Source organism: Suncus etruscus, chromosome 12 (assembly GCF_024139225.1).
Source record: "Suncus etruscus isolate mSunEtr1 chromosome 12, mSunEtr1.pri.cur, whole genome shotgun sequence".
NCBI lineage: Eukaryota > Metazoa > Chordata > Mammalia > Eulipotyphla > Soricidae > Suncus > Suncus etruscus.
Genome location: NC_064859.1, coordinates 10,566,706 through 10,590,174, shown reverse-complemented (window position 1 = coordinate 10,590,174; position 23,469 = coordinate 10,566,706). Strand labels below are relative to the sequence as shown.

The window sequence follows — 23,469 nt, the reverse complement described above, 5'->3', positions numbered from 1 at the left end:
GTTCCAGACCCACGGGGCCAGTCATCACTCATCCTGACCCTCAAGTACAAAGGTAAATTCCGGCTCCACCTTGGGGCTTGGCTCAATGGGAATCTCAAGCAGGCTGGCTTTGGGGGTGGGGTTACTTGCTCCACCTTATTTACCTTAGGAGCCTATGGTGAAAGGGCTGTAAGCCTGAGCTTATGACCTCTTGCTAGTGTATAGCACTTTAGTGAAAGGCATCCTGGGACTTGTAGTTTGGCAGCAGTTTACACCAGCCTGGGCCCCTGCACCCCAGTTACAGATCAGAGGCGGCAGATCCAGTTCTTTGCTTGATGTCACTTAGCTGGAAGAGGTGACTTCCTGTGGTGTTAGTCGTACCCCATGCAGTGCTCATCAGCTCATGCTCAGGATATCATGTGCCAGCGAGTAACCCTAGGGGCCCCCATATGCAAAGCATGTACCCCACCCCTTTGAGCCACCTCCCTGGTCCACTGGGTATCCTATTCTGACCACCTCATAAATCACAGGCCACCACACTTCTGGAACCCAGAGAGGCAACAGAGACCTTGAGTGTAAACCCTGATTTTAATGTAACACTGGGGGGAGGCCCACCCCTCCCTTTTCACCACCCACCCCTCCAGCCTGTCGGAAGTCGGGTGAGGCCTGCCCCAGTCTCCGACCGGCGGCTCTGGGTTCCGTCCTGTGCTCAGTCAGCCTGCTGGGCCTGCTTCTCTCTGTATCTCCTGTGGGGACAGAGAAGCCTGTTTGGGCTTTGCCTTCCCAGCGTTACTGCTGTTCTAGTTCTGCTCCCGCCGTCCACTTGCTCGCTAGCTCGCTGCTCACCTCCTTGCATATTCATACAGCGCCTGCTTGCGCTCCTGGAGGCTTTCCTGCCGGGCCCAGGAGGACTTGGCAAATGTGAGCTGGGGGATCACCGGGCCAGAGCTGGGGAACTGAGGTGATCACAATGTCAGAGGGCTTGCGAAGTCATCAGCATTAAACCCGCATCGAATGCCTACTTGGCAAGAGAGGCACTGTGCTAGGCTCTCGGATCAGGACGGGGGCGCCAAGGAGGTGGACGAAGTGACTGCCCTGGCTCCCTAGGGCCTGGCACTGACCGCTGCTGCTCGGCTCTCACCTTGGAGGCAGAGGCAGTGGGAAGGGACTGGGTCCCCTCAGCAATGTCTTCAGGCACGAAAGCTACGGCTCCCTCAAGCAGATTCGTGATGGTCAAGTCCACACAGCCAGTCCTGGCTGGGGAGAAGGGAAGAAATGGATGCTCTGGGGCCAGCACACTTTCTCCCTTTAACACCCCCTTTGCCTCCTCTCTGCCTATCTCCTGACGCGAAGCGGCCTGTTCCTGTACCCAGGTCTCTCTGGATGACACCCAGCGGCACGTGGGGTAAGACCTCCTTGACTCGATGAGCCAGAGTTGTCAGGTGTGCATCAGGAGAAGGGCCCGGGGAGGCAGGGAACGAAGTCTGGGCTGCAGAAAAAAAAAAAAAGCAATGAGCTGGAGCATGTGAAGAGAGCCTCGGGGGAGCGACGGGAAGAAATCCAAAAGTAGAGGTGCAAAGGCCACACACCCGTTTGGGGGCGCGATCTTGGGTGTCTTTGCCGCTTCATATGCTCTGCTTTGTCTGCAGGAGTGAGCCGTGTCCCTGTCTGGCCCAATTCCTTTGCCATCAGCTGGGAAAAATTTGCAAGGTTGGAAGGGTCACAGCCTCACAGACTGCCCATCCCCTATCTCCCACCTCCCTCCCCCGGACCCCACCTGTTGGACCCGGAGAGCAAACTCTTCGTTTCCTTCTCCTCTCTGCCGATGAACTGGGCGCAGCCACCTGGAGAAACAATCTAGGGCCATGCCGGGGCCACCGAGATTGGGGCTGTCTCCGTGGCCCTTCTGCTACCTCCTTTCACTAGGGTGGATTCGTGGCATGAAAAGACCTGCCAACGATCAGGGCCGACCACTCTCTCTACCTTGCAGGGCTTTTCCTAGCTACTGGAAAAGGAGGACAATTAATACCTTACTTGGTACACCGTGAAGGGGACGAAGAATGACCACAGCAGTTCTGAGATCCAGGAGGCATCGGACACCGTCTGAGGGATGATGGGAAGTGGGGTACTGTACCGGGCCAAAGCCTCCCCGGCAGCTTCCCCAACCTTGCCCGGTCAACACTCTCACCACTGAGACGAGCGGTCGCTGGACCCGCAGGGTCAGAGGCTGAACCACGTCATGAATGGAAAATGGCCAGGAACTAGAGAGTGAGGGAGAGAGCAGGATGTGGCTCAGGCCCAGGGTGAGCAGCCCAGTGCCCGGTTAAACCAGAAAACGCTCTAACCATGGAGCCGGAATAATAGCAAAACTGTAGGGTGTTTGTCCTGCACTCAGCAGGCCTGGGACCTACCGAGGTTTAATCCCCAGCGTCCCATCTGGTCGCCTGAGCCTGCTAGCACTCACCGAATTCTGAGTGCTGAGCCAGGAGTAACCCTGAGCGCTGCGGGGTGTGGCACCAGAAGCAAAACAAAACCAAACTCTCTAACCATGCAAGCAAGACAGCTGCGGAATAACAGGCCTGAGTGGGATGGGGGAGAAAGAAATCCGGGCAGAGACACTGAACTGGGGTAGACTACGGAAGAGAGCCGTATCAAGCCAGGGGGACTCTCAAGCCTTACCTTACCCCCCCCCCATGGGTGCCCCGAGCACTTGGCACCCACCTGAAGTGCAGGAGGCCCTCCCGCCCGTTGGTGGCCTCCTCCTCGGGGAACAGCAGCAATGGGACGGGCGCGGGGCTCGTGGACGCGCAGAACCTCTGGAGCGACTCCACCAGGTCCAGCCGCCCGTCCATCTCCGTGAAGCCCCGCGACCAGCACACGAAGCTGGGGGGGCTGTTGAGCAGCGGCTGGGACGCGGGAGGAGGGAGAGAGAGTTGTCAAGTGAGAGGCGGAGGAGCGGATGACGTGGGGCGTCCATGTCCCGAGCCCACGGGGCAGCATGGTACGATGCGTGCATGGACGGGGGTCCCGGGCCCCCCGACTCACGGTGGCGCAGCCGGTGAGCAGGTGGACCACATTGTGGTCGAAGGGCGTCACGTGGTTGGCGAGCAGGACGCGGAGCCGGCGGTCGCGCAGCGCGGAGTCCTCCTGCCAGGCCACGAAGCCCAGCACCGCGCACATGGGCCGCACCAGCGCCCTGGGGTCGGGGTCGGGGGTCGGAGGTCGGGGTCAGCCTCGGCCGGACCTCGACCCAGCCCGGCCCGCCCGTCCCGCCCCGGCCCGGCCCGCACCGGCGCACGCAGTCGGGCAGCGCGCAGCTGACCAGGAAGACGTGCAGGCCCAGGAAGAGCCGCAGCACCAGCAGGCACAGCCCGACCGGCGCGTACAGCAGCAGCGCGAGCAGCAGGAAGCCGTCGGCCGGGAGCCGGTGCGAGTCGAAGAGCCGCTCCGGCCCCGGAGCCGACGGAGGCTCCATGGCTGCTGCTTCAGGGCCGACCGCCCGCCGCCACCGCCGCCGCCGCTGCCAGCGCCGCCATCTTCACGCGCCGCCGCGCCGCAGGGGCTGCTGGGAAGGCGGGGCCGGCGCGGCGGCCACGCAGGGGGGCCTGAGGCGGCCCGGAAGCGGAGCCGCCCCGGAAGAGCTTGCGATCCCGGCGCGCCTCGCGGCCCTGGCCGCTGCTTTCGCCGGGACCGCAACTCCCAGCATCCACCGCGAGCGCCCCGGGGGCGGGCGGGGAGGCTCCACGTCAGGTTCCGGCGTGCCTGCCCGGAGGACTACAACTCCCGGCATCCACCGCGAGCGCCCCGGCGGTGGGTGGGCGGAGCCGCACGGGAAGGACTGCCGACCCTGGTTTGTCTGTCTGGCGGACTACAACTCCCGGCACCGCCCGGTGCAGGGCGGGCGGCGCCGCGCGGGGAGGACGGCGGGCCCGGGGCGTCTCCGCCTGCCTGTGCGCTGGGCGGGCCGGCGGCAGCCGAGGCGGAGCTCATGGCCGCGCTGAGGGCGGGGCGGGCCGCGGGCCGCTGCCTGGGCAGGTGGCCGCTGCTTTGGGGGCCCCGCGCGGGCTGCTCGGGGCCTCCGCCGGCGTCCGAGTCCCGGGGCCCGGGCTGGGGCGGCGGGGTGCGGGCGCGGCCGTGCGCGGCCGTCCCGGTCCCCGACCCCGTCCCCGAGCCCGGGGCGCGGCCCCCGCCGGGCCCGGGCGGGCGCGAGTGGCTGGCCGTGGCGCTGGGCGCCGGCGGGGCCGCGCTGCTGCTGCTGCTGCTGCCGCCGGACCGGCGCCCGGGCTGCCGCCCCGTGGCCGCCGCCGTGCCCGCGCCGCCCCCGTCGCCGCCCCGCTCCCCGCGCCGCCAGTACAACTTCATCGCCGACGTGGTGGAGAAGACGGCGCCGGCCGTGGTGTACATCGAGATCCTGGGCCGGCACCCCTTCTCGGGCCGCGAGGTGCCCATCTCCAACGGCTCGGGCTTCGTGGTGGCCGCCGACGGGCTCATCGTCACCAACGCGCACGTCGTGGCCGACCGGCGCCGCGTCCGCGTGCGGCTGCCCAGCGGGGACACGTACGAGGCGGTGGTCACGGCGGTGGACCCCGTGGCCGACATCGCCACGCTCAGGATCCAGACCAAGGTAGCCCGCCGGCCGGCCGGCGGCGGGGTGCTGGGGTGCCGGGGGGCTCGTCGCTGAACCCCCGAGCCCGCGCGCTTCCTCCCTGAACTTCCCCAGGAGCCGCTCCCGACGCTGCCGCTGGGCCGGTCCGCAGATGTCCGGCAGGGCGAGTTCGTCGTGGCCATGGGCAGCCCCTTCGCCCTGCAGAACACCATCACCTCGGGCATCGTCAGCTCTGCCCAGCGACCGGCCAAAGACCTGGGCCTCCCGCAGAAGAACGTGGAGTACATCCAGACCGACGCAGCCATCGACGTGCGTCCCCGCCCCCAGGAAGCCTTTGGGCAGGGGGTGGGAGTGTCGAGGTGGGGGCCGATGCCGAGTTTGCACTGCAGGGTGGATGAGACTGCTGCAGAAATGCCCCGTCCCCTCCAGTTTAAAGAGCTCCAAAGGGGAGCTCTTTGGCCAAAGCCTCGCTTGGATCGCCTGCTTATTCTCTCCTTGTCCTGCAGTTTGGAAACTCCGGTGGGCCCCTGGTTAACCTGGTGAGTGGCACCACCTTCCCAGGAATCCTTGCCCCAGGTCAGTGTAGGGGAGTTCCCCCCACCCCACCCCCGAATTCCCTTGCTGAGTGGGTCGTGTCAAGTTTGTGTTGGTGCCCCCAGCAGGTGTCCCTGTCTCCTGGTTACCGGGTAGGGAGTAGTGGGGGCTCTGTTCCTGCAGGATGGGGAGGTGATTGGGGTGAACACCATGAAAGTCACAGCCGGAATCTCCTTTGCCATCCCTTCTGATCGCCTTCGAGAATTTCTGCATCGCGGGGAGAAGAAGAGTGAGTGTGTCTAGTGGGAAGGGCGGTCCTTGAAGTGGGGGTGCAGGGCATTCTGGGGGCCTGGCTGGAGGCGGAGGTGAGGGGAACGGGTGGGGGATGCAGCCCACAGGCTCCTTTGTCCCTCTGTCCCAGGCAACTGGTTTGGAATCAGTGGGTCCCAGCGCCGCTACATTGGGGTGATGATGCTGACGCTGACTCCCAGGTATGCATTGGGGGTCATGTCATGCAGACCACCCTGGTGACAGGTGTCGGAAACTAATTTCCTTGGGCACCTTCGGTACTTATCTAGGGTGAATCTCCTCACACTTGGCGCTTGAGGCAAATGAACTAGCTTGTCATAATTGAGCTTTCTCACCTCACTTCACTTTGCACCCCCATACTACCAATTTCACCCTGCTACTTGCTATGACTTAAAACAGCATTCATGTTTCCCTTGCAAGAGGCCGATTTGGAATCATTGGCATCTCATATGGTCTTCCTAGCACTGCCAAGACTGATGACTGAGTGCAGAGCCAGAATAACCCTTGAGCATTTCTGGGTGTGGACCTTCAAGAAAGCCACAAAACAAACCCCAAGACATATAATCCATTTACCTTATGTTTAAGGCAATTTTCTGTGTGACTCATATATAGCCTTTCAAACCTTTCTCCATATTTTGTTTCAGCAAATCAAATTTTCTGGTTTTATTTGTTTCGGGGTCACACATGGTCTTGCTCAAGGCTTCCTCCTGGCTTTCCACTCAGGGATCACTCCTGGTGGGGCTCAGGGACTATATTTGGTGCTGGGAGAGAAATAACTGGATCAGCTAAGCACCCTATCCACTGTATCATCTCTCTGGTGTTCTTAGGGCATTTGTTTGCTTTTTTGGTCTACACTTGGCAATGCTGGGGCCTACTCCTAGTTCTGTGCTCAGGGATCAGCCTTGGGGGCCACAGAGCCCTGGGGGCCATTTGGAATGCCAGGGATTGAACCAGAGTTGACTGCCCTACCTGTTGTACTGTTTATTGCTCTAGTGTACTCCCTCCTTAAAACTTCTCAGGACTTTAGAATGATGCTAGGTGCTATTAGCTCACATTGCATGGCATCTGGAATTAGTTGCCAGCCATGTACCTCTGCCTCTTTCTAACTGCTGAAGGAGGAGGAAATAAGTTGCCTTTGTGTCTGGGATATCTAATGTGCGCTCTGATCAGGGCCTAGAGAGACAACAGAGCTGGTTAGGGTTCCTGTCCTGCTGCATAGGGACAATCCCTGCCACTACATCCTCATAGAGTCCTCTGGCCTCTGCCAGGAAGATTCCTCAGCACAGAGCCAGGAGTAAGGAATAAGCTCTGAGGTTCAGCTTCTCCATCTAACCTTCCACCTTGTAAAAACAAGAGACAAAAGGGGGCCCTGTGGGTGGCTGGCATGGGTGTGTAGCATGCGGCCAGCAGGGTGTTGTGCTTGCAGCATTCTGGCCGAGTTGCAGCTCCGGGAGCCCAGTTTTCCTGATGTCCAGCATGGCGTCCTCATCCACAAAGTCATCCTCAACTCCCCTGCACACCGGTGAGCAGCGGCCCAGGAGAAGGGGCGGTGCTGAGTGCACCCCTCTGCCTTGCTGCTAGCTGCTTCCTATCTCTCCACACAGGGCTGGGCTTCGGCCAGGCGATGTCATCCTGGCCATTGGGGAGCAGCTGGTGAAAAGTGCTGAAGACATCTATGAAGCTGTGCGGACCCAGTCCCAGTTGGCGGTTCGGATCCGGCGGGGACCGGAAACATTGACATTGTACGTGACTCCTGAGGTCACGGAGTGACAAGGCTCGGACCCTGTGTTCTTTCCCGCCCAGCACTCGGGGCACCTGGACAGAAGCTGCAGGGAAGCAGTTGGGGCAGGTCCCTGCGACCACCAGCACCAATTCTTGGGCTCTGAAGAAAGGAAGGCAAGAACACTTTTTATATAAAATAAAATTATACCTAGCAACATGTGAAAGTCAAGAACGGGCCAGATAGAGGGTGTGTGTGTGGGGACGGGTAGTGCAGCCCTTTTCCCCACTGGCAGCCTGGAGGTAAAGCTGTACCCCTTGAATTGAGGGGGATACTGGAGCTGATCAGGCCCACATCCCTGCTCTAGCCAGGAGCCACTGTCCACTGTCCAACTTGGTGTTCTGTTCGGCTTGGCCTTGTATGGCCTGGTCAGATGGCCCAGGAGACCAGTCACTTCTGCTCAACAGTTCCACGGCCTAGGGAAGCTCCTGAGGTAGCCACAGACCCCTGCCTGGAGGAGCTGGTGGGGGCTGGCGGAAGAGGGTTGCAGCCCCTCAGACGATCTGGTTGCTGGTCTGCCCGGGATAGCGCTCAAACCTCCTGTTGGCCTCTTCGCTGAAGGCATCGCCTGCAGGGGGAAGGGGCACTGAGGTGACTGGTGTGGGCAGCACAGAGGGGAGAAGAGTGAGAGTCTGAAGAGGAGACACTGCAAGGAAGAAGAGAATGGAGCCTGCCTCCACCCCCCCCCCACACACCCCCTAGTTCTCCTACTGGCTCTGGGCTGCTATTGGCAAATACCTATGTGACAATTGTGCACCCAGATGCGGTGTCCGTCATATTTGCAGTTACACTTCATGGCGTTATTAGTGAAGTCACTCTCTGCCACTTCGAAGTTGGGGTTGATGACCACCTGTGAAGGAGAAGGGGAGGCCACTGGGCTCTGCTGTGCTGCAAGGCTTCACCCTGGGGTCTGGCCCTCCTCCCCCCATGCACACCTGCAGGATGTAGTTTCCTGGCTTCACGTCTGTGATGTCGATCCACTGGCAGTCGATGTCATGGCGGTACAGGTCCCAGCAGCCCACAGTAATCCCCTGCTCTCCAAAGTTGGCGCACTCATACCGCTTGGAGACATCTGAGGGGGTTGGTGCTGGTCAGCAGGAGGGGAGGCCGATGGGGGGTGGGGGTGTCGGGGCTGTCCCGGCCCCACTCACCCTCCTGACACTCGGTGTCTTCCAGGCAGAAGCTGGCCTTGTGGCCCTCGGCCACCTTAGTTCCATTGGGGGTCAGGATGTCATAGTGGGTGAAGATGTCCATGCTGTGGTAGTGCCTGCGGGGGACAGGGTGCGCCCCCATTTTCTGGCCAGCTCCCTGCAGGCCTGCACCATCTGGAGCTGCCCTTCCCCTCACAGCCCTCTCACCCGTGACACTCGTGCCACACCCAGGAGTGGCGCCCTGCCTTGGGCCTGAAGTCGGCTCGCCCCAGGTTGTGGATCTGGGAGGAGAAGCGTAGTAGCCGCCGGTGGCCATAGGGCCAGTTGGCTAGGCGGGCCGAGCTGGCCAGGCAGTTCTCTTCGGCTGCACAGTAGAGCATGTGCAGAGGCCGGTCCTCGATGTAGGCCGTTTCCTGCACCAGCGCTGAGTGCAGCAGCAGGTCTGAAGCCGCTGGGGGTGGGGGTGGTGGTGGGAGAGAAGCCCAGGGTTAGCAGGCCCAGCCCAGATGTGCCTTCTGTGGAGATTCCACACCAGTACCACTCCCTGGCCAAGGTCTCCGCTCACAGAGCAAATGACAGCTTACTCTCAGAGCAAATGACTCCTGCAGTGAAGCGGGTCCCAGACTTCTTGCAGGCTGTGAGGGCGCCATGGTGAGCACATTGGTCCAGGGACAGCTCAGCACCTGAGCAGCGCACGCCACTCATGACCACATCGGTGATGTTCCCCGAGTCCCAATACCAGGTCTCCTGGAGGGCGGGCCAGTGTCAGTGAGGTGCCACCCCTGGGCCGCACCAGCCCCTGCCCGGCCTCCCCCCACCCTGGGCTCCTGACCTGGAGGCCGTGGTTGGCATAACCCAGCCCTAGCTGCCGGCAGGCCACCATGGCCTCCAGCGTCCCCCAGTCATCTCCACAGATGAGGCCCCAGCGAAGGGATCCAGGGCTCCCCACTTGGACTTCCACTCGGCCCTCGTAGCGGCTGCGGCCCCCGCTGAGTCGGATCTGCAGGAGAGAACATAGGCATGGCATTTTGGGCGGTTGAGTCTGGGTCACTAGAGGCTGCGGTTCAGGGGCACAGAAGGGCAGGCCTGGCAGGCAGCAGGGGCCTGGGGCACTTGGAGATCTCTATCCCGGGGTGTGCCAGAGCCTGAAGACGGAGTGCATCAAGCCCACCTTGGTCTCCACCCCGGTGTAGGGCAGGTGGCAGCGGAGTGCTGCGTCCTGGCTGTGGGGACAGTCGTCAGCTGTGATGTTTTTATGCTCACACTTCCAGAGCGAGGCCTCCAGGCCCGAACAGTGGATATCACTCAGGTGGACGGCGCCCATGCCTGCAGCAGGGGTCGGCCCAGGTCAGGATGCAGGGGCCTTGGTACCTGTCTCCCCTCCCCACCCGTCTCCCCCCAGTGTCCTGCTCACCCTGCCCCATGCGGGCTCCACTAAGGGCCTCACGGGCGCTTCCAAAGCCCAGCTCCCGGCACACCACGCTGGCTGCCTGTAGGTCCCATTTGCGGTCACACACAGTGCCCCACTGGCCAGCCTTCAGGACTTCCACGCGACCCTCTCCGGGGTGTGCGCCGCCCTTCAGACGCACTCGGGCCTGTGGAAAAATGGAGTCCATTGCCCTGAGCTGGGCTCGAAGCAGCCATAGATGGGGCCAGGGACCCCCTGGGAGGTGACCACGAAGCCTGTGGGAAGGAGGGGAGAGGTTTCCCGCCCTCCACCCCCGAGAAGGCTCCTCTCTTTCCTTCAAGACCAGGGCGCCTTCGGCTTGGTCTGGGGATGGCTGGGTGGGGGTGTCCACTTGGAAGCGTCATCGTCCCCAGTCTCACCTCCCCCTGAGGTTTGGCCTGCTGCGGCTTCTTCTGGCCACTGGTCACTGCATACAGAGGGCCTGGCACACAGCTCACCACCACTGGGGCCCCCCCGGGGCACCTGGCTGTGTCGTTGGCACGATAGAACTCCAGGGAGCATTGGGAGAGGTGGGCCTCGGTGCCCACACACGCCACCCCATGCAGGCCAAAGGAGTGTTGCTGCCGCTGGGCCAGCAGCCTGGGGATGAGAGGGAGCACCGTCAAACCCTGCCCCTCTGCTGGCTTCCACTTGCTCCTCCATACACCCCCACCAGGTGGGGGTTTTCTCCCCTTCCTTGGCCAGCTCCTTCCCTCCAAGCACACAAAGGAATGTGAGTGTCAGGAGAAAGGGGCCTCAGTTAAGGGGACAGCAGGGACCCTGGAGACCATCAGCCATTAGAGAATCCAGGGGAAGAGTGGCCAGTCTCCATTCGCCTGATGGGGTCCTGTTCCATTTGGTTCTGGATGCTCTCAAGGAGGCTCAGGCTTCTGTGCCAAGGGGATGGGAAGCCAGGGTGGCCAGCTGGGAGACAGTCAGCAGGAGTGGCCACCCAGACAGCTTGAGTAAACACATCCTCCAAGTATTCGGGGACAGAAATAACCAAGTGAGCCCGGTCTTTAGCCAAAGTGGCTTCTCAGAAGTCAGAGACTCCACAGGCCAGGGATGCCAGCCTTTGCGGCAGGACAGACCAGGTGGAGACTCCAGTAGGTGATGTAAAAATGCCCGAGATACGATAAAGGTCCCAGTGGCCAGACGTGAGTGCAACTGAGTGGACGGCACAGAGAGCCCCAGCCTCGACCAAGCACAGGGCGTCTTCAATGAAGTAGTTCATGTTCTGCAGTTGGAACGAGACAGAATGTTCCCTAACCACCAGGGTTGGTAAAATGAGAGTCAAATAGACATGTGAAGAAACAGAACCTCTGTGGAGAAAGGCTTGGGAGTCTTGGAGTGTTTGTTCGTGAACAAACAAATTAGTTTGTGGCACAGAACATGAAAGAGAGAAATACGTTTTCTGAAGTGCTGGTTTGAACCCAAAGAAGAGGGGCCCAGAGGAGCCCAGCACTGGTGAGCTGGGCTGGGGAGGTGGCTGGTCAGTGAATTACCATAGTTATTGTGCCTATTCATGACAGAGGGAGGAAGGAATGTGATGACTTGAAGCCACTGGCTAGGAAACCATGGAAAGGGGGAAAATTCAGGACTAGAACAAGGAAGGTTAGAGAATTTACAGAATATCTTTGGAGCCTAAGGGTAGATGAGTGAAGGAAATGATGTTTCCTCATGGGGAGTGAGCACTTTCCCAGGGGGATGCTGGGATAGGGGCCCTTCCATGGAACTTGGGCCAAGATAGGAGAGATCCTCCTTTTGACCTCATCCCAGAAGAGGGTTCAGGGAGAAGGAGGAAGCCCAGCTCCAGACAAGTCTCTTGAAACAGTAATCTACAGTAAAGGTAGAATGGGAACAGCAGCAGACAGCAATCGGGCAAGTTTCTGGGGTGCCAGCGCTGCTGTGGTGGGAGAGGGGCATTGGAAAGCAGGTGGTGTGTGACAGTGGCTGCTTCCATCCATGTCTTTTGCTGGGGGTCTCTCTTGGACCCTTTCCTGCCCACAGCGCTCGGCTCCCCGATGCATCACTCTGATGCACCCTCTGCTCTCCTCCCAGCCTAAACTGGATTTACCTCTTCTCTGGCCCCCTGCCCACTCGGGCTTTGGGTTTGACTTTAAGCTTGATGATTGGTCTGAAAAAAGGAGAAGGACGTTAGCGGAGGTAGCAGTGGGACAGACTTAGGATTGAGGGTTCAATGGTGAAGGAAAAGGGGATTTTCCTCTCTCAGGGAGGAAGGAAGTGTCTGGGGGCAGTTTCCCAACTGTGCTGACTGCTTGGAGATCTCTGGATCCAGCAGTGGGGATGAGGATTCAGTTGATGATGAAAGGGGACAGGTAGGGAGTGGAAGGGAATGGAGGTGAACTAAGGGCGGTAATGGGTGGGGAAGGGGAAATCATGCAGGCAGGTGACCGAGGCTGTGTGGGGAGAATATACAGATGGGGCAACTTCTCTGCTGCATCAGATTCAAGCCTGCCCATCCCTGAGGCCTGCCTCACTTCCCACTGTGGGAGGAACACCCTAATCCATCTCTTGGGTACTGGGATGGACATGGAGAGGCGTTCTCCATCCATCCACCTCCTGGGCCGGCAGGGGCCCATAGGAGGTCCCCATTACCTTCCAGGGGACTTGGGGTGTCGGGGCGATGCTTTGGCTGCTCGCTTCCTCAACTTTCTGTGAGCATAAGATAGGAGCAAAATCAGGGCCTGAATGGGACTGAGATGCCGTTGCAACTAGGGGCACTGTTTGTTGAGGGCTCCTGGCATGATGTCAGATGCCGGGGCAGATGACAACTATGGAGCTTGGGTGAATGATTGAGTTGGTCTGAGGCAGAGAGGAGGGCTCAGTGTGAGGGGGTAATGGGGGTGCCCACAAGATGTGACTGACCTGGCCAGGGAGGAAGCTGGGGAGCTCAGGCCCTAGGCAACAGCTTTCGTTTCTTTTTTTTTTTTTTTTTGGTTTTTGGGCCACACCCATTTGACGCTCAGGGGTTACTCCTGGCTATGCGCTCAGAAGTCGCTCCTGGCTTGGGGGACCATATGGGACACCGGGGGATCGAACCTCGGTCCGTCCTAGGCTAGTGCTGGCAAGGCAGACACCTTACCTTTAGCGCCACTGCCCGGCCCCAGCTTTCGTTTCTTGATGGCCTCTGGCTGCTGGCCTTTGTGGCCAAGACCAAGGTCTAAGACTGGCTTCCAAGGATTTAAACTTGGTTTGACAAGGGAGCAGGATACCAGACTGCTTAGGGCACAAGTGTTCTTTCTTTCTTTTTGGGCTACACCTGGAGGCACTCAGGGATTACTCCTGGCTCTGTGCTCAGAACTAGCTCCTGGCAGTCTTGGGGGACCATATGGGAAGGTGGGGATTGAACTCGAGTCCGTCCTGGGTTGGCAGCATGCAAGGCAAATGCCCTACCGCTGTGCTATCACTTCTGCTCCCATGAGCTTTATTTAGACTCCAATTAAACCCCTTCTGCTTTGTCCATTGCATCTTGAGCTATTTCTTGGACTTACTCCCAGGGGTCCTGAGGCAATGCTCAGCTCAGTGGTGCAGGACTGTGGTTAGTGCTCAGGCCTGGACATTCCATCCTGCTCAGGCCCAGCAATGTTGGGGGACCACCAGGGCCATCTCGGCAACGTTGAGGAACCATGTGATGCTAGGAATTCAACTCAAGCCCTCTTGTATGCCAGGCATGGGTATGTGCCAGCCCTTTGAGCTCTCTCCCTGGCCATGCCAACATAGATGTTTTATGTATGTGTGTGAACAAATGTGTGTTTTGGGCGACACCTGGCCTTGCTCAGGGGTAACTCAGAGATCACTTCTGGCAGGTCTGGGGAACCATATGGGATGCCAGGGATCAAACCCATGTCAGCCACATATAAGGCAAATGCCCTCCCCACAAGACTATTGCTCCGATCCCAACATGATTTTTTTTGTTTGTTTTTGGGTCACACCTAGTGGGTTACTCCTGGCTCTGTGCTCATAAATCGCCCCTGGCAGGCTTGGGGGACCATATGGGTTGCCAGGAATCGAACTGAAGTCCGCCAGGGTTGACCACGTGCAAGGCAAACGCCCTATCACTATGCTATTATTCTGGCCCCTAACAAAATTTTTTTTTTTTTTGGTTTTTGGGTCACACCGGGCAGCACTCAGGGGCTACTCCGGGCTCTACACTCAGAAATCAGCCCTGGCAGGCTTGGGGGACCATATGGGACACCGGGATTTGAACCACTAGGCAAACACCTTACGCTGTGCTATCGCTCCGGCCCCCCAACAGAGATTTTGAATTGGCTTAAATGCCTGACTGTTTTACTCTTCAGGAGGTTGCCTTATATCTAATGTCTAGAAAGTAGGTATGTTACTCCTTTTATTCATCCTCTGATCTTAGAGCCTCACATTGCCCCTGCTTTCTCCTGTCCAATGACACAGATGGGTGCGGTGGGTTTCCCTCTTAAGACTATGGAGTTCTCTGCTATGGTCCAAGTTGTTCTTTCTTGGCACACGTCCAATTCTGCTGTTTTTCTGTACTCTGTGTGCAGATGCACTAGGGTTTAAACAAACTATCTGGCATTTCCTGCTCTGACTTCTTCCTGAGGATGTACTAAGTTGATCTTTTCCCTAAACATCCACCATGTCAAACACGTGTAGCAAAGATTCTACAGTTACACTCAAGTCCTGAGACACAACCAAGAGTTTGGAATTCTTTTTGTCTTGGGCCACACTCAGCAGCGCTCAGCGTGACTCCTGGCTCTGCACTCAGAAATCACTCCTGGCAGGCTCCGGGGACCATATGGAATGCCGGAGATCGAACCTGGGTCCATGCCGGGTCAGCAGTGTGCAAAGCAAATGCCCTATCCCTGTGCTATCGCTTGGACCCCAAGAGTTTGGAATTCTTCATCTTCCAAGGATCCTGTAAAATGCTTTATCTACATGTCTCTTCCTCAAACATATCCGATATGAAAATTACTTGGCACGTTTTATTTGAGGGAAGGGCACACCCAGTGTTACTTCTGGCTTTCGCACTTAGCAATTAGTCCTGGCAGGCTTGGGGGACTATATGGGATGCTGGGGTTCAAACCTAGGTCGACCATGTGCAAGGCAAATGCCCACCCCACTATGTTCTTTCCGGCCCTTCCGTGTCTTCATTCTTGAGTCTGCTTATTCCCCCTTCACTCGTTCCTTCAATCACCACCTGAGACCAGCAGCAGTTCCAATTCAGTGTGTCTTTTCTAAGGTCACGCTCCAAAATATTTCCCCATTCTACCCCTAATGGCTCATATCCCACCCCACGCTTGCCCTCTACATAGAGAAAAATAACTGGGGGTGCATGAGGTGGGAGGATCATACTGGAGAACACCTTAACCCCTACCTCCTAGGCCCACAGAAAACAATGGTAAGCATGTCAATACTCACCAGCCCAGAGTCTCTTTCCCACTCCGAGTTGGCTCCTGTCTTCCACTCCCTCTGCTCTGTGACATGTTTGTCCTTTTCCCTCCTTTCTAACCTGGTGGTGCTCAGCCCAACAACATTGCTCTGGTGCTACTTAGAGCCACCCAGGCTATGGCAAAGTGCTCTCTTGCCCATACAGGCATGTGCCTTCTCCCTAAGCTCTTGTGCTCTGATTTCCTCCTCACAGTCCCTTATCAGTTATCTCAAACATGCAGATCCTAAATAAAACATGAATTCTGAGAAACCTTTCTCTCTTCTCTCCTTACCCTCCAGCACCAAGTACTAATTAAGCTGAATCTCTCTCAGCCCATCTAGTCTTCTTTCGGTTCACAGCATTAATCCAGGTGCAAAGTGACATTTTGGGAGCCACTTGTGGGCTTGTGGTGCTGGAAAAGACAGAAAGACAGACAGACAAATACAGATGAAGAGACAGAGATAGATAGATTGATAGATAGATAGAAAGAGATTCAGAGAGAGAGAAAGAGAGATTTCCTAAGTAGCTATGAAGCTCTCTGTGCCTCAATATCTTTATCAATAAAAAGAGCTCTAAAGTGGCTCTGTTATGTGTAGATTCTGTTTTTCTTCTATGATCTGACAACTCTCACATGTTCTTGTGTGACACTTTCAAAACCAGTTGAGAAAGAAAATGCATCATACTTTAATTTCCTCTTTTCTTTCAATCTTACTTCCTTTAAAAGCTTCTCCTTTTAAGGGCCGGTGCAATAATACAGTTGAGAAGGGTGATCGACTTGCTTGCTGCCAACCTAATTTGATCCCTGGTACCCCATATGAGCCCTAATTGCAGATAGCTGTGGCCCCAAAACCAAAATCAAACAACAAAATAACACCCATATTTCCCCAAAAGTCTAAACCCCAACCCAAAAGAAAGCATCTCCTCTCTGTAAAATCTGACGGCAGCATGTTCAGAGTTGTCCTGTGGGAACTTGCCTTTGTCCCTGTGGGAACTTGCCTCTGTCCAGCCTGGCCTATGAGGATGCATCAACCAGGATTCCCCAGGAGTCATGCCAGCACATTCCATACTAAGAGGGACCCCTGCGTTTCTCCTCACCCTCCCATCCTGTAAAAGGTCAGATGTACACAGGTTCCTGACCTTGAGAAAGGGCTTTGGGGTGCTGCATCACACATACACACACACCCCTCCATGACGACTGGCTTTCAAAGCCACAGCCTGAGGTCTAGCAGCCCAGAGATGCTGCAGGCCCCTTCTGCTCCCAAGGGGGCTGCTGTGGCAGTCACTCTGGCTTAGCTCAGTCTCCAAACTCCACAGTCATCCTCCACCCACCCACTCATCCCTCCAGCTCTGCTTTCTCCCTCCTGAAGGGACTAGGGTGGGGATAGAGAGGAGGCCAGCGATGCTCTAGTGCTCGAGGAATGCACTGTTGTGCACTGTTGTTACTAAGCATCTCCCTGGCCCCAGTGCCCCTCAGTTCCTCTCCTCCTCTCACATCACACTGAGGCCTTTGGTGAACCCTGTGTGCTCTACTTCCCTTCTCTTTTTCACTTTACTTCCCCTGGCCCCCTTGACCGTTGCTCTCTGCTTATCTCCAGCAGACAATGACTTTGACTTCTCTCCTCCTCGATTTGACTACATCCTTCGCGGTCTATTCTGAACAAAGCAGTCAGAATCAAGGGCTGGAGGGCTTATACCATGGAGAAGGCACTTGCCTGACACCCAATGGAACCGGGTCCAATCCCGGCACCACACAGGGTCCCCAAGTCTGGCCGGACCATAGAGCCTGCAGGAAGCCATGAATACAGGTAGGCATGGCCCCCCAAATAAACAAACAGAAAATGAAACTCACACCTCTGTTCAAAAGCTTCCTCACAGGGGCCTGAGCTATTAGGGTGTTTGCCTTACACGTGGCAAATGTGCCTTGCACGTTTGCTTTGCACGCTCCCAAGCCAGGAGCGATTTGTGAGTGCATAGCAGGAATAACCACTGAGCATCACTTGGTGTGCCCCCCCCCAAATAGCTTCCTTACAAGAGATCCAAACCCCCCAAATGGCTCTTTCTCATCCTTCTCTCCTTATGTCCTGAGAAGTCACATCCTGAGATGAGAGTGTCCCCTCCTTGTCCCTACTTCCCAGAAATGCTCTTCTAGATTTTTGCCTAGTTTATGGGGGCGGCTTTGTCTTCTAAGGAGACCTTGTTTAATCTCTCTTTAAAACTGCAACCCTTGGGAGCTGGAGAGATAGCATGGAGGTCAGGCATTTGCCTTTGCATGCAGAAGGATGGTGGTTCAAATCCAGGTATCCCATATGGTCCCTTGAACTTGCCAGGAGCGATTTCTGAGCATAGAGTCAGGAGTAACCCCTGAGTGCTGCCGGGTGTGACCCAAAAACCAAAATAAATAAATACATAAAAAAAACCCCCAAAACCTGCAAACCTTGTGGGGTCCAGAGTGATAGCAGAGCACTGCCAGGTTTAGCCCCCAAAACAAACTAACAAAATTGCAATCCTCGGGGCTAAGAGAGGGAGTGCAGGGGTAGGTAAGAAGTTGCTTTGCGTGCAGCCAGACATGAACCCCAAATCCTATTCCTCTTTCAGAAAAACCCCTCCCCAAACCTGAAAATATGTGTGTTTGGAGGGTGGTGCTGGAGACTGGATCCTAGCCTCATCCATGCCAGTTACATGCTCTACTCCTCACTTCCTAAGCTCTTATTTTTCATTGATTACACCTTTTTGGGGCCCCTCTTCATTTCATAATTTTGCTTATTTTCAGATTCTTCCCTAGTCTGTGAGACCAAGCCAGGATTGTTTGTCTCACACTCAGTTGGACACAGGGCTCACTCCTAGAATTGCTCAGTGGATATGTGGTGCTAGGGTTGACTGTTCATCTTGCTAGCCCTACGATCAAGTAGTTTGGTCTGTTCTGTGTGCCACTGAATCCCTACTGTCTACCACAGTGTTTGAACACAGTAGGCACTCGATAAATATTGCATGAACGAGTCTCTATCCTATTGTTTATGTTTATGTTGTTTACTTTTTACTTGAAATATCTGCTATTTAAACCTTATGGATCTTCCTGAACCTGGTGTTTGGATGAGGAAAGTTAAAGAACAAGGTCAGAGAAGGAATATAGTATCAAGACAGATAAAGGAAACACAGCAGCTAGTCAGCTGGTCAGATATTCTAGATCAAATATCTAGTATCTAGAATCTAGATCAAATATTTGAGCTCTAAACTGAAAGAATTTTCGGATGTGTCTCAGAGTCCAGGCAAAGAAAACGTGAGCAAATAGGTAGAAAACCAGGAGTTGGATCGTGTATTGACTTTCAAAAAGTAGAAAGAAAACCCACTTTCAGGGCTGGAGAGATAGCATGGAGGTCCAGCGTGGTTTTTGGTTGCGGTCCCCCAGAAGGCAGCCAAGAGAGCAGACGGGCAGACCCCGCAGAGTCTGGCCTCCCCCGGGGCCCGGGCCACAAGGATACGCCCGGGCGCCGCCTCCGCTAGGCCAGGCCAGGCCAGGCCAGGCCAGGCGTGGCCCTAGGGCCCGTCACTTCGATCGCTCGCTCGGGCCGAGCCGGCTGGGGCGTGGCTTCGCAAAGGCCACGCCCCTCTCACCCGCCCGCAGGCCAATGGCGTCGCGGCCCCGACACGCCACCCGCCCGCACCCGCTTCTCATTGGCTGCCTGGCTGCCGCTTCCCGCGAGAGCCCGCCCCGCCCAGTGCTCGCGCGCGTCTGCGCTCCCGCTGCCCCGCCGCCCTCCCGGGGGTCGTCCCTGCCGGCCCCGCAGCCCCGCAGCGCCCCGCGCGTCCCGTCACCTGTAGAAGGCCGCGTTGAGCCGCTTCTCGCGGGGGAAGCCCAGCGTCCCGCAGACCACGTGGCTGTTGTGGGCGCTCCAGCCGCGGTCGCACACTTGGGCCCAGCCGTCGGGGAGCCGCACCTCCACCAGGCCCTCGGTCACGGGCAGCGGCCGCCGGCCCCGCGCCACGGCCGCCCGGAGCCGCACCTCCGCCACTTGCAGCTGCTGCTCCACCTGGGCGTGGGGGGAACCGAGCCCGGGGTGGGGAGGAATCCGGTGGCCAGCCCGGGTGGGGGGCCCGACCCCGGGAGAGTGTGGACGCAGGGTGGGACTGGGAGTGCACGGGTGGATTGCCCTGCAGGCGGGGGAACGACCCGGGGGGCTGCGGATGCTACTGCACGCTTAATCAGAGAGGGGGGCATCCCAGGCCTCGCTGCGGGGGGGGGGGGCACATTCCTATCTGTCACCTATTGGGCAGATGTCCGGTTTCCCACCCACCCATATCATCCCCAGAGGCCCATGGGAATCCCCTCAACTTGCACAGTCCGCCCCCCTCTCTCTCTCTTTGGTGGAGGGCAGGCCCAGCGGTGCTCAGCTTAGTGCTCCTGGCTCTGCATTCGGAGCTTTACTGGTGCTTCTTGGGGGCTCCATCATAGGTGGTGCTAGGGATGGAACCTGGGTCTGCCGTGTGCAAAGCAAGTTGCCCTCCCCTCAGTGTTATGACTCAGGTACCCAGCACAGCCCTCTCTTGCCATGGGTGGCCTATGTATGTGCTGCAGACCTCAATGACGTTGGAGTCCGAGAAGCCGGGGAGGCGCTCTTCCTTGCAAATGACCCCTGCGTCCTCGTCATGCGTGCAGTCGCTGTTTCCCCAACCCCTGGAGGCACATTCAGTCACACTCTGCTCAGTCCCGCGGCAGCTAAGGTTGTCCAGCCAGATTCTGCCTGTGGAGGGAAAAGGAGCTGATAGAGAGGCCTGGGCGTGTGTGTGTACGTTCAGTGATGGAGAGAGTGAGCCTCCTCACACTTGGCCATGATGGTCTCAATTTTCGGTAAGATAATGGGTGAGGAAGGATCTAAATTGTAGAAGGGATCAGGAAAGGAGGCATAGGATGATGCAGGTGATGATCTGGGGGCCACTTAAGATTTAGTGATGGAGAAAACCAAGAAGTACTCAGCAGTTCTCCCATATGAATTCACACTTCATTACTGTGTATAATATGTGGTACTTCTCAGAACACAGCCATTTGGAGACGTTATCACTACTATTTTATACAAACATACTGGATTTCTGGGGCCAGAGAGATGCTGGGTATTTGCCTTGCAGAAAGCCGATCCAGCTTTGATCCCCAGCATCGCATATAGGCCCCAGAACCTATATAGGAGTGATTCCTGAGCACTGTCAAGTGTGGCCCACAAATCAAAACCAAACCACAAAAGAAAATATGGGGGTTCAGATAAATGAAATAATTTGCTTAATTCAAACTATACAGCCAGCACTGGGTCCCTAGGGGTTGCCGCAATTTGTCAAACATGGTCTCCTCAGCATCTTTCACCTCAGCCTCATTTTCTCCCACATCCCATCCTCAGTGCTGCCATCTCCAGTTCTCTCATCCTAGACCTTTGGAAATAAGTACAACTGAATTCCTCTCAGAATTGGGTAGACCCACAAAGGTAACCTGTCCTAGCAGTGTGCAGAGACAGTACCAGTGTTTGCTGCAACATCAACCTTCCTGCCTCTAGGCTGACGGAACTATTATGAACTCCATGTGATAACTGATGACTCCTTCAGCTATGACTGTTCTTTGATGTCAAACAGAAAAATTCCTTAGCCACATGTCTGGCCTCATATTTTATCCTCATATTTGATATCAGGTACAGCTATTCAAGGCTGTAACTCAGACATCCCTGGCTTCTTTTGTGTCCCCTCAAAATGTGTCATCTAAAAGCATTTCTGTTTTAGCAGGCATCTCTTCAAACGGCTTATCTGTGGTTAGACTTTCAAATAGAAAGTACCAGCTACTGTCCACCAATTCTGTTTTGGAGTGTTACAGTTCAAGCACTCCCTGTTAGAATTTCTATTCCTTTAGTACTCACATTCATACTTGTTCTAGGGCTTACATCTGTCCTGAGTCAGTCCTAACTTGTTGAGTTCGTCTGATTTGAAGAGCTGCAGTGTTGGAGATGGTCTCTGGCTCAGGGCCACCAAGACAAGTGCACGCCACCTCTCATCTGTCCTCAAACCAGCACTTTTAGCGAATCACACTTTTGCAGCAGAAGAAACTTGGATTTCTGCCTAGGGCAGCTGAGATTCAGCGAAAGAACTGAGCAGCTTCAGGTCAGAGATCTGAGAAGCCTCTGTGTGGATCGACTGGTTTACCCACCAGCTTCTCTGACATTAGCTGTGCTTGGTGTCCTGTGTCCCCTTGACTGGTTTCCTTCTCCCTGTGCACAGGCCATACCTGGGCTCCATCTGGAGCACTGCTCACCTGTTCCAGGGCCGTATTTGGCACTATGGGTCCAGCCTGTTGCCTCCGTGAAGCCCAGTTCCCGGCAGAGGACATGAGCTGACTGCAGTGTGAAATCATCGTCACAGATTGTGCCCCATTCACCAGCCCGCTGAATCTCCACCCGGCCCTCGAAGGGTTTCCTCGGGAAGCCGGCCAGCCGGAACCGCAGCCCCTGGCTCCCCGCCCTCTTCTCCGGGGCTGTTGATGGGGTCGGAGAGGCCAGACAGGCACTGAACAGCAGACACAGCTGTAGCCCCAGCGGGCTCCTCCGCTGCCAGATGCTGCTTGGCTGCATGGCAGGGAAGACCTGAGGTGGGGGGGGGAGACAGACAGACAGACGGAGACAGACAGAAAGACAGAGACAGAGAGACAGAGAAAGAAGAAGAGGAGAGGAGAGAGAAGGGAGAGAGAGAGAAGAGAAGTATTCAGAGGTCTTATTCAGAGCTCAGCATCTATTTGGCTGCTCTGAGTTTATTAGTAAAGTTGGTGTTTTGAATCAAGTCCAAGATTATTCACCTTTTGTATCCTGCTAGTTTATTTTTTATTTTAATTTTTTATTCTTCCCTGTTTGAATTTATCATGGCTTTTTGGCTATGCGAGCAAACCCTTAATATATTTAGATACTGCAGAAATATTTTGATCATGGTGAGAATGGGAGTAAAAGATGAGAGAGAGATCCATATAGGGATTAAAGTCAGTGATAAACTATTCAGAGCACAAGCGCAGAGCTGTGGGAGAGAGATACATTCCTTTCTATCTGTGACAAGGAAAACTCCCGCAATGAGTTGTAATATCTACAGCTCTCTTCCCTAGTCCTGCCATCCTCACCTCCTGTCACCCCTACTCCTCTAAGGGACCCAGAAACCAAAAGGCAGTGATTAGAGACCCAGAGTCCAAGCTAGATAGCCAATCGGAGGGGAGAGTTAGTAGACAGGATGTGGGAGGCCAGGAGAGTGTGGATGCAGGAGCGCCAACTAGAAGCAAAAGGCCCAGAGGGCAGCGAAGCGATGTAGACAGTGCGGTGCAGAAGACAGACAGACAGACAGATGGACGGTCGGATTGACTGGCGATGCATGGCAGAGGAAGCCAACAGTTGACAGGAGTGACCCAAAGGACCCCATTCAGTCAGTGAGGCTCTATCTAGGGTTTCGGATCTCGGGTCCTTTAGCTGGGCACCCAGCCCACGGTCCTCTCGCAGAATCGGAGATCTGAACGCGGACGGACACTCCGGACCAGAGATCCCCCCTGTTGAGGCCCTCAGAGTCTCTTGAGGTCAAGGGGCACCGAAGAGCCAGGCCTCCGGCGGGGTGCGTGGGGGTGGCAGGGCTGTCCTGAACCTCCTGCCAACATCGCCAGCGGCTGTCACCGGGCAACCCGAGCAAGCAGATCAGCTCCCGCCGGAGCTCCCCTCCGCTGCGAGGGCCGCCCCACGCCTCCGCGGCGCCCGCCCGCCCGCCGACCAGCCCTCGGGACAGCTTTGTTCGGAGACTCTGGCTCGGGGACCCCGGAGGACGACGGCCTGTCTCCCCGGGGAGGGAGCCCCGGCCTGAGGGCCAGCCACCCAGCGACCCCTGGCCCCGAGCATCTGCCGCCGGTCCCCGCGCAGCTCTCGCCCGCCCGCCCGCCCGCCCGCCCCGTCACGCCGCAGCCCGGCCGGGGCCTCCAGCCCGGGGAGCCGGGGCGCCCCCCTACCTTGCGCCCGCGTCCCTCGCCGCCGCGGAAGGAACGTGCCGGGCCGGGGACACTGGCCCGCTCCCCGCTCGGCTCGCCCGGCCCTCCCGCAGCCTGAGCCCTCCCACATTCCGCGTCCCCCCGACTCCCACCCTCCGGCCCGCGCCCTCCCCGCCCCCGAGCGCGGGCCCGCGCCCCACCTCCTCCCGGCCGCCAGCGGGCCTCCTTGGCCGCGGCCCCAGGCCCCCGGCAGCGCGCGCCGG

The 23,469-nt window shown here is 57.0% G+C and overlaps 3 protein-coding genes across 4 annotated transcripts; 1 reads left to right on the top strand and 2 right to left on the bottom strand.

Annotated features, from left to right (window-relative positions):
* Positions 1-548: 548 nt before the first annotated feature.
* Positions 549-3,514, bottom strand: AUP1 (AUP1 lipid droplet regulating VLDL assembly factor). 2 transcript variants are annotated; one of them, XM_049784364.1, is made up of 11 exons: positions 3,270-3,512; positions 3,025-3,175; positions 2,701-2,885; positions 2,168-2,240; positions 2,009-2,082; positions 1,757-1,823; positions 1,569-1,671; positions 1,349-1,468; positions 1,121-1,236; positions 826-935; positions 549-725 (listed from the first exon to the last, which is right to left on the bottom strand). In XM_049784364.1, exons 1-11 carry the CDS (start codon positions 3,452-3,454, stop codon positions 689-691), a joined length of 1,221 nt encoding a protein of 406 aa, XP_049640321.1. In that variant the 5' UTR covers positions 3,455-3,512; the 3' UTR covers positions 549-688. The 2 variants fall into 2 exon arrangements, with proteins under 2 accessions (XP_049640321.1, XP_049640322.1); XM_049784365.1 differs by lacking the exon at positions 549-725 and having other exon boundaries at positions 864-997; positions 3,270-3,514.
* HTRA2 (HtrA serine peptidase 2) lies at positions 3,453-7,365 on the top strand. The gene is made up of 8 exons (XM_049785027.1): positions 3,453-3,789; positions 3,876-4,603; positions 4,700-4,894; positions 5,092-5,124; positions 5,303-5,408; positions 5,541-5,610; positions 6,855-6,950; positions 7,033-7,365. The coding sequence occupies exons 1-8, from the start codon at positions 3,453-3,455 to the stop codon at positions 7,196-7,198; spliced, it is 1,731 nt and encodes a 576-aa protein (XP_049640984.1). The 3' UTR covers positions 7,199-7,365.
* Positions 7,323-22,726, bottom strand: LOXL3 (lysyl oxidase like 3). Its single transcript, XM_049784346.1, has 14 exons — positions 22,600-22,726; positions 21,515-21,842; positions 19,807-19,970; positions 19,045-19,259; positions 10,187-10,406; positions 9,774-9,954; positions 9,531-9,685; positions 9,192-9,359; positions 8,944-9,106; positions 8,567-8,810; positions 8,360-8,475; positions 8,144-8,280; positions 7,947-8,058; positions 7,323-7,776 (listed from the first exon to the last, which is right to left on the bottom strand). Exons 1-14 carry the CDS (start codon positions 22,654-22,656, stop codon positions 7,703-7,705), a joined length of 2,334 nt encoding a protein of 777 aa, XP_049640303.1. The 5' UTR covers positions 22,657-22,726; the 3' UTR covers positions 7,323-7,702.
* Between the last annotated feature and the right edge of the window lie 743 nt (positions 22,727-23,469).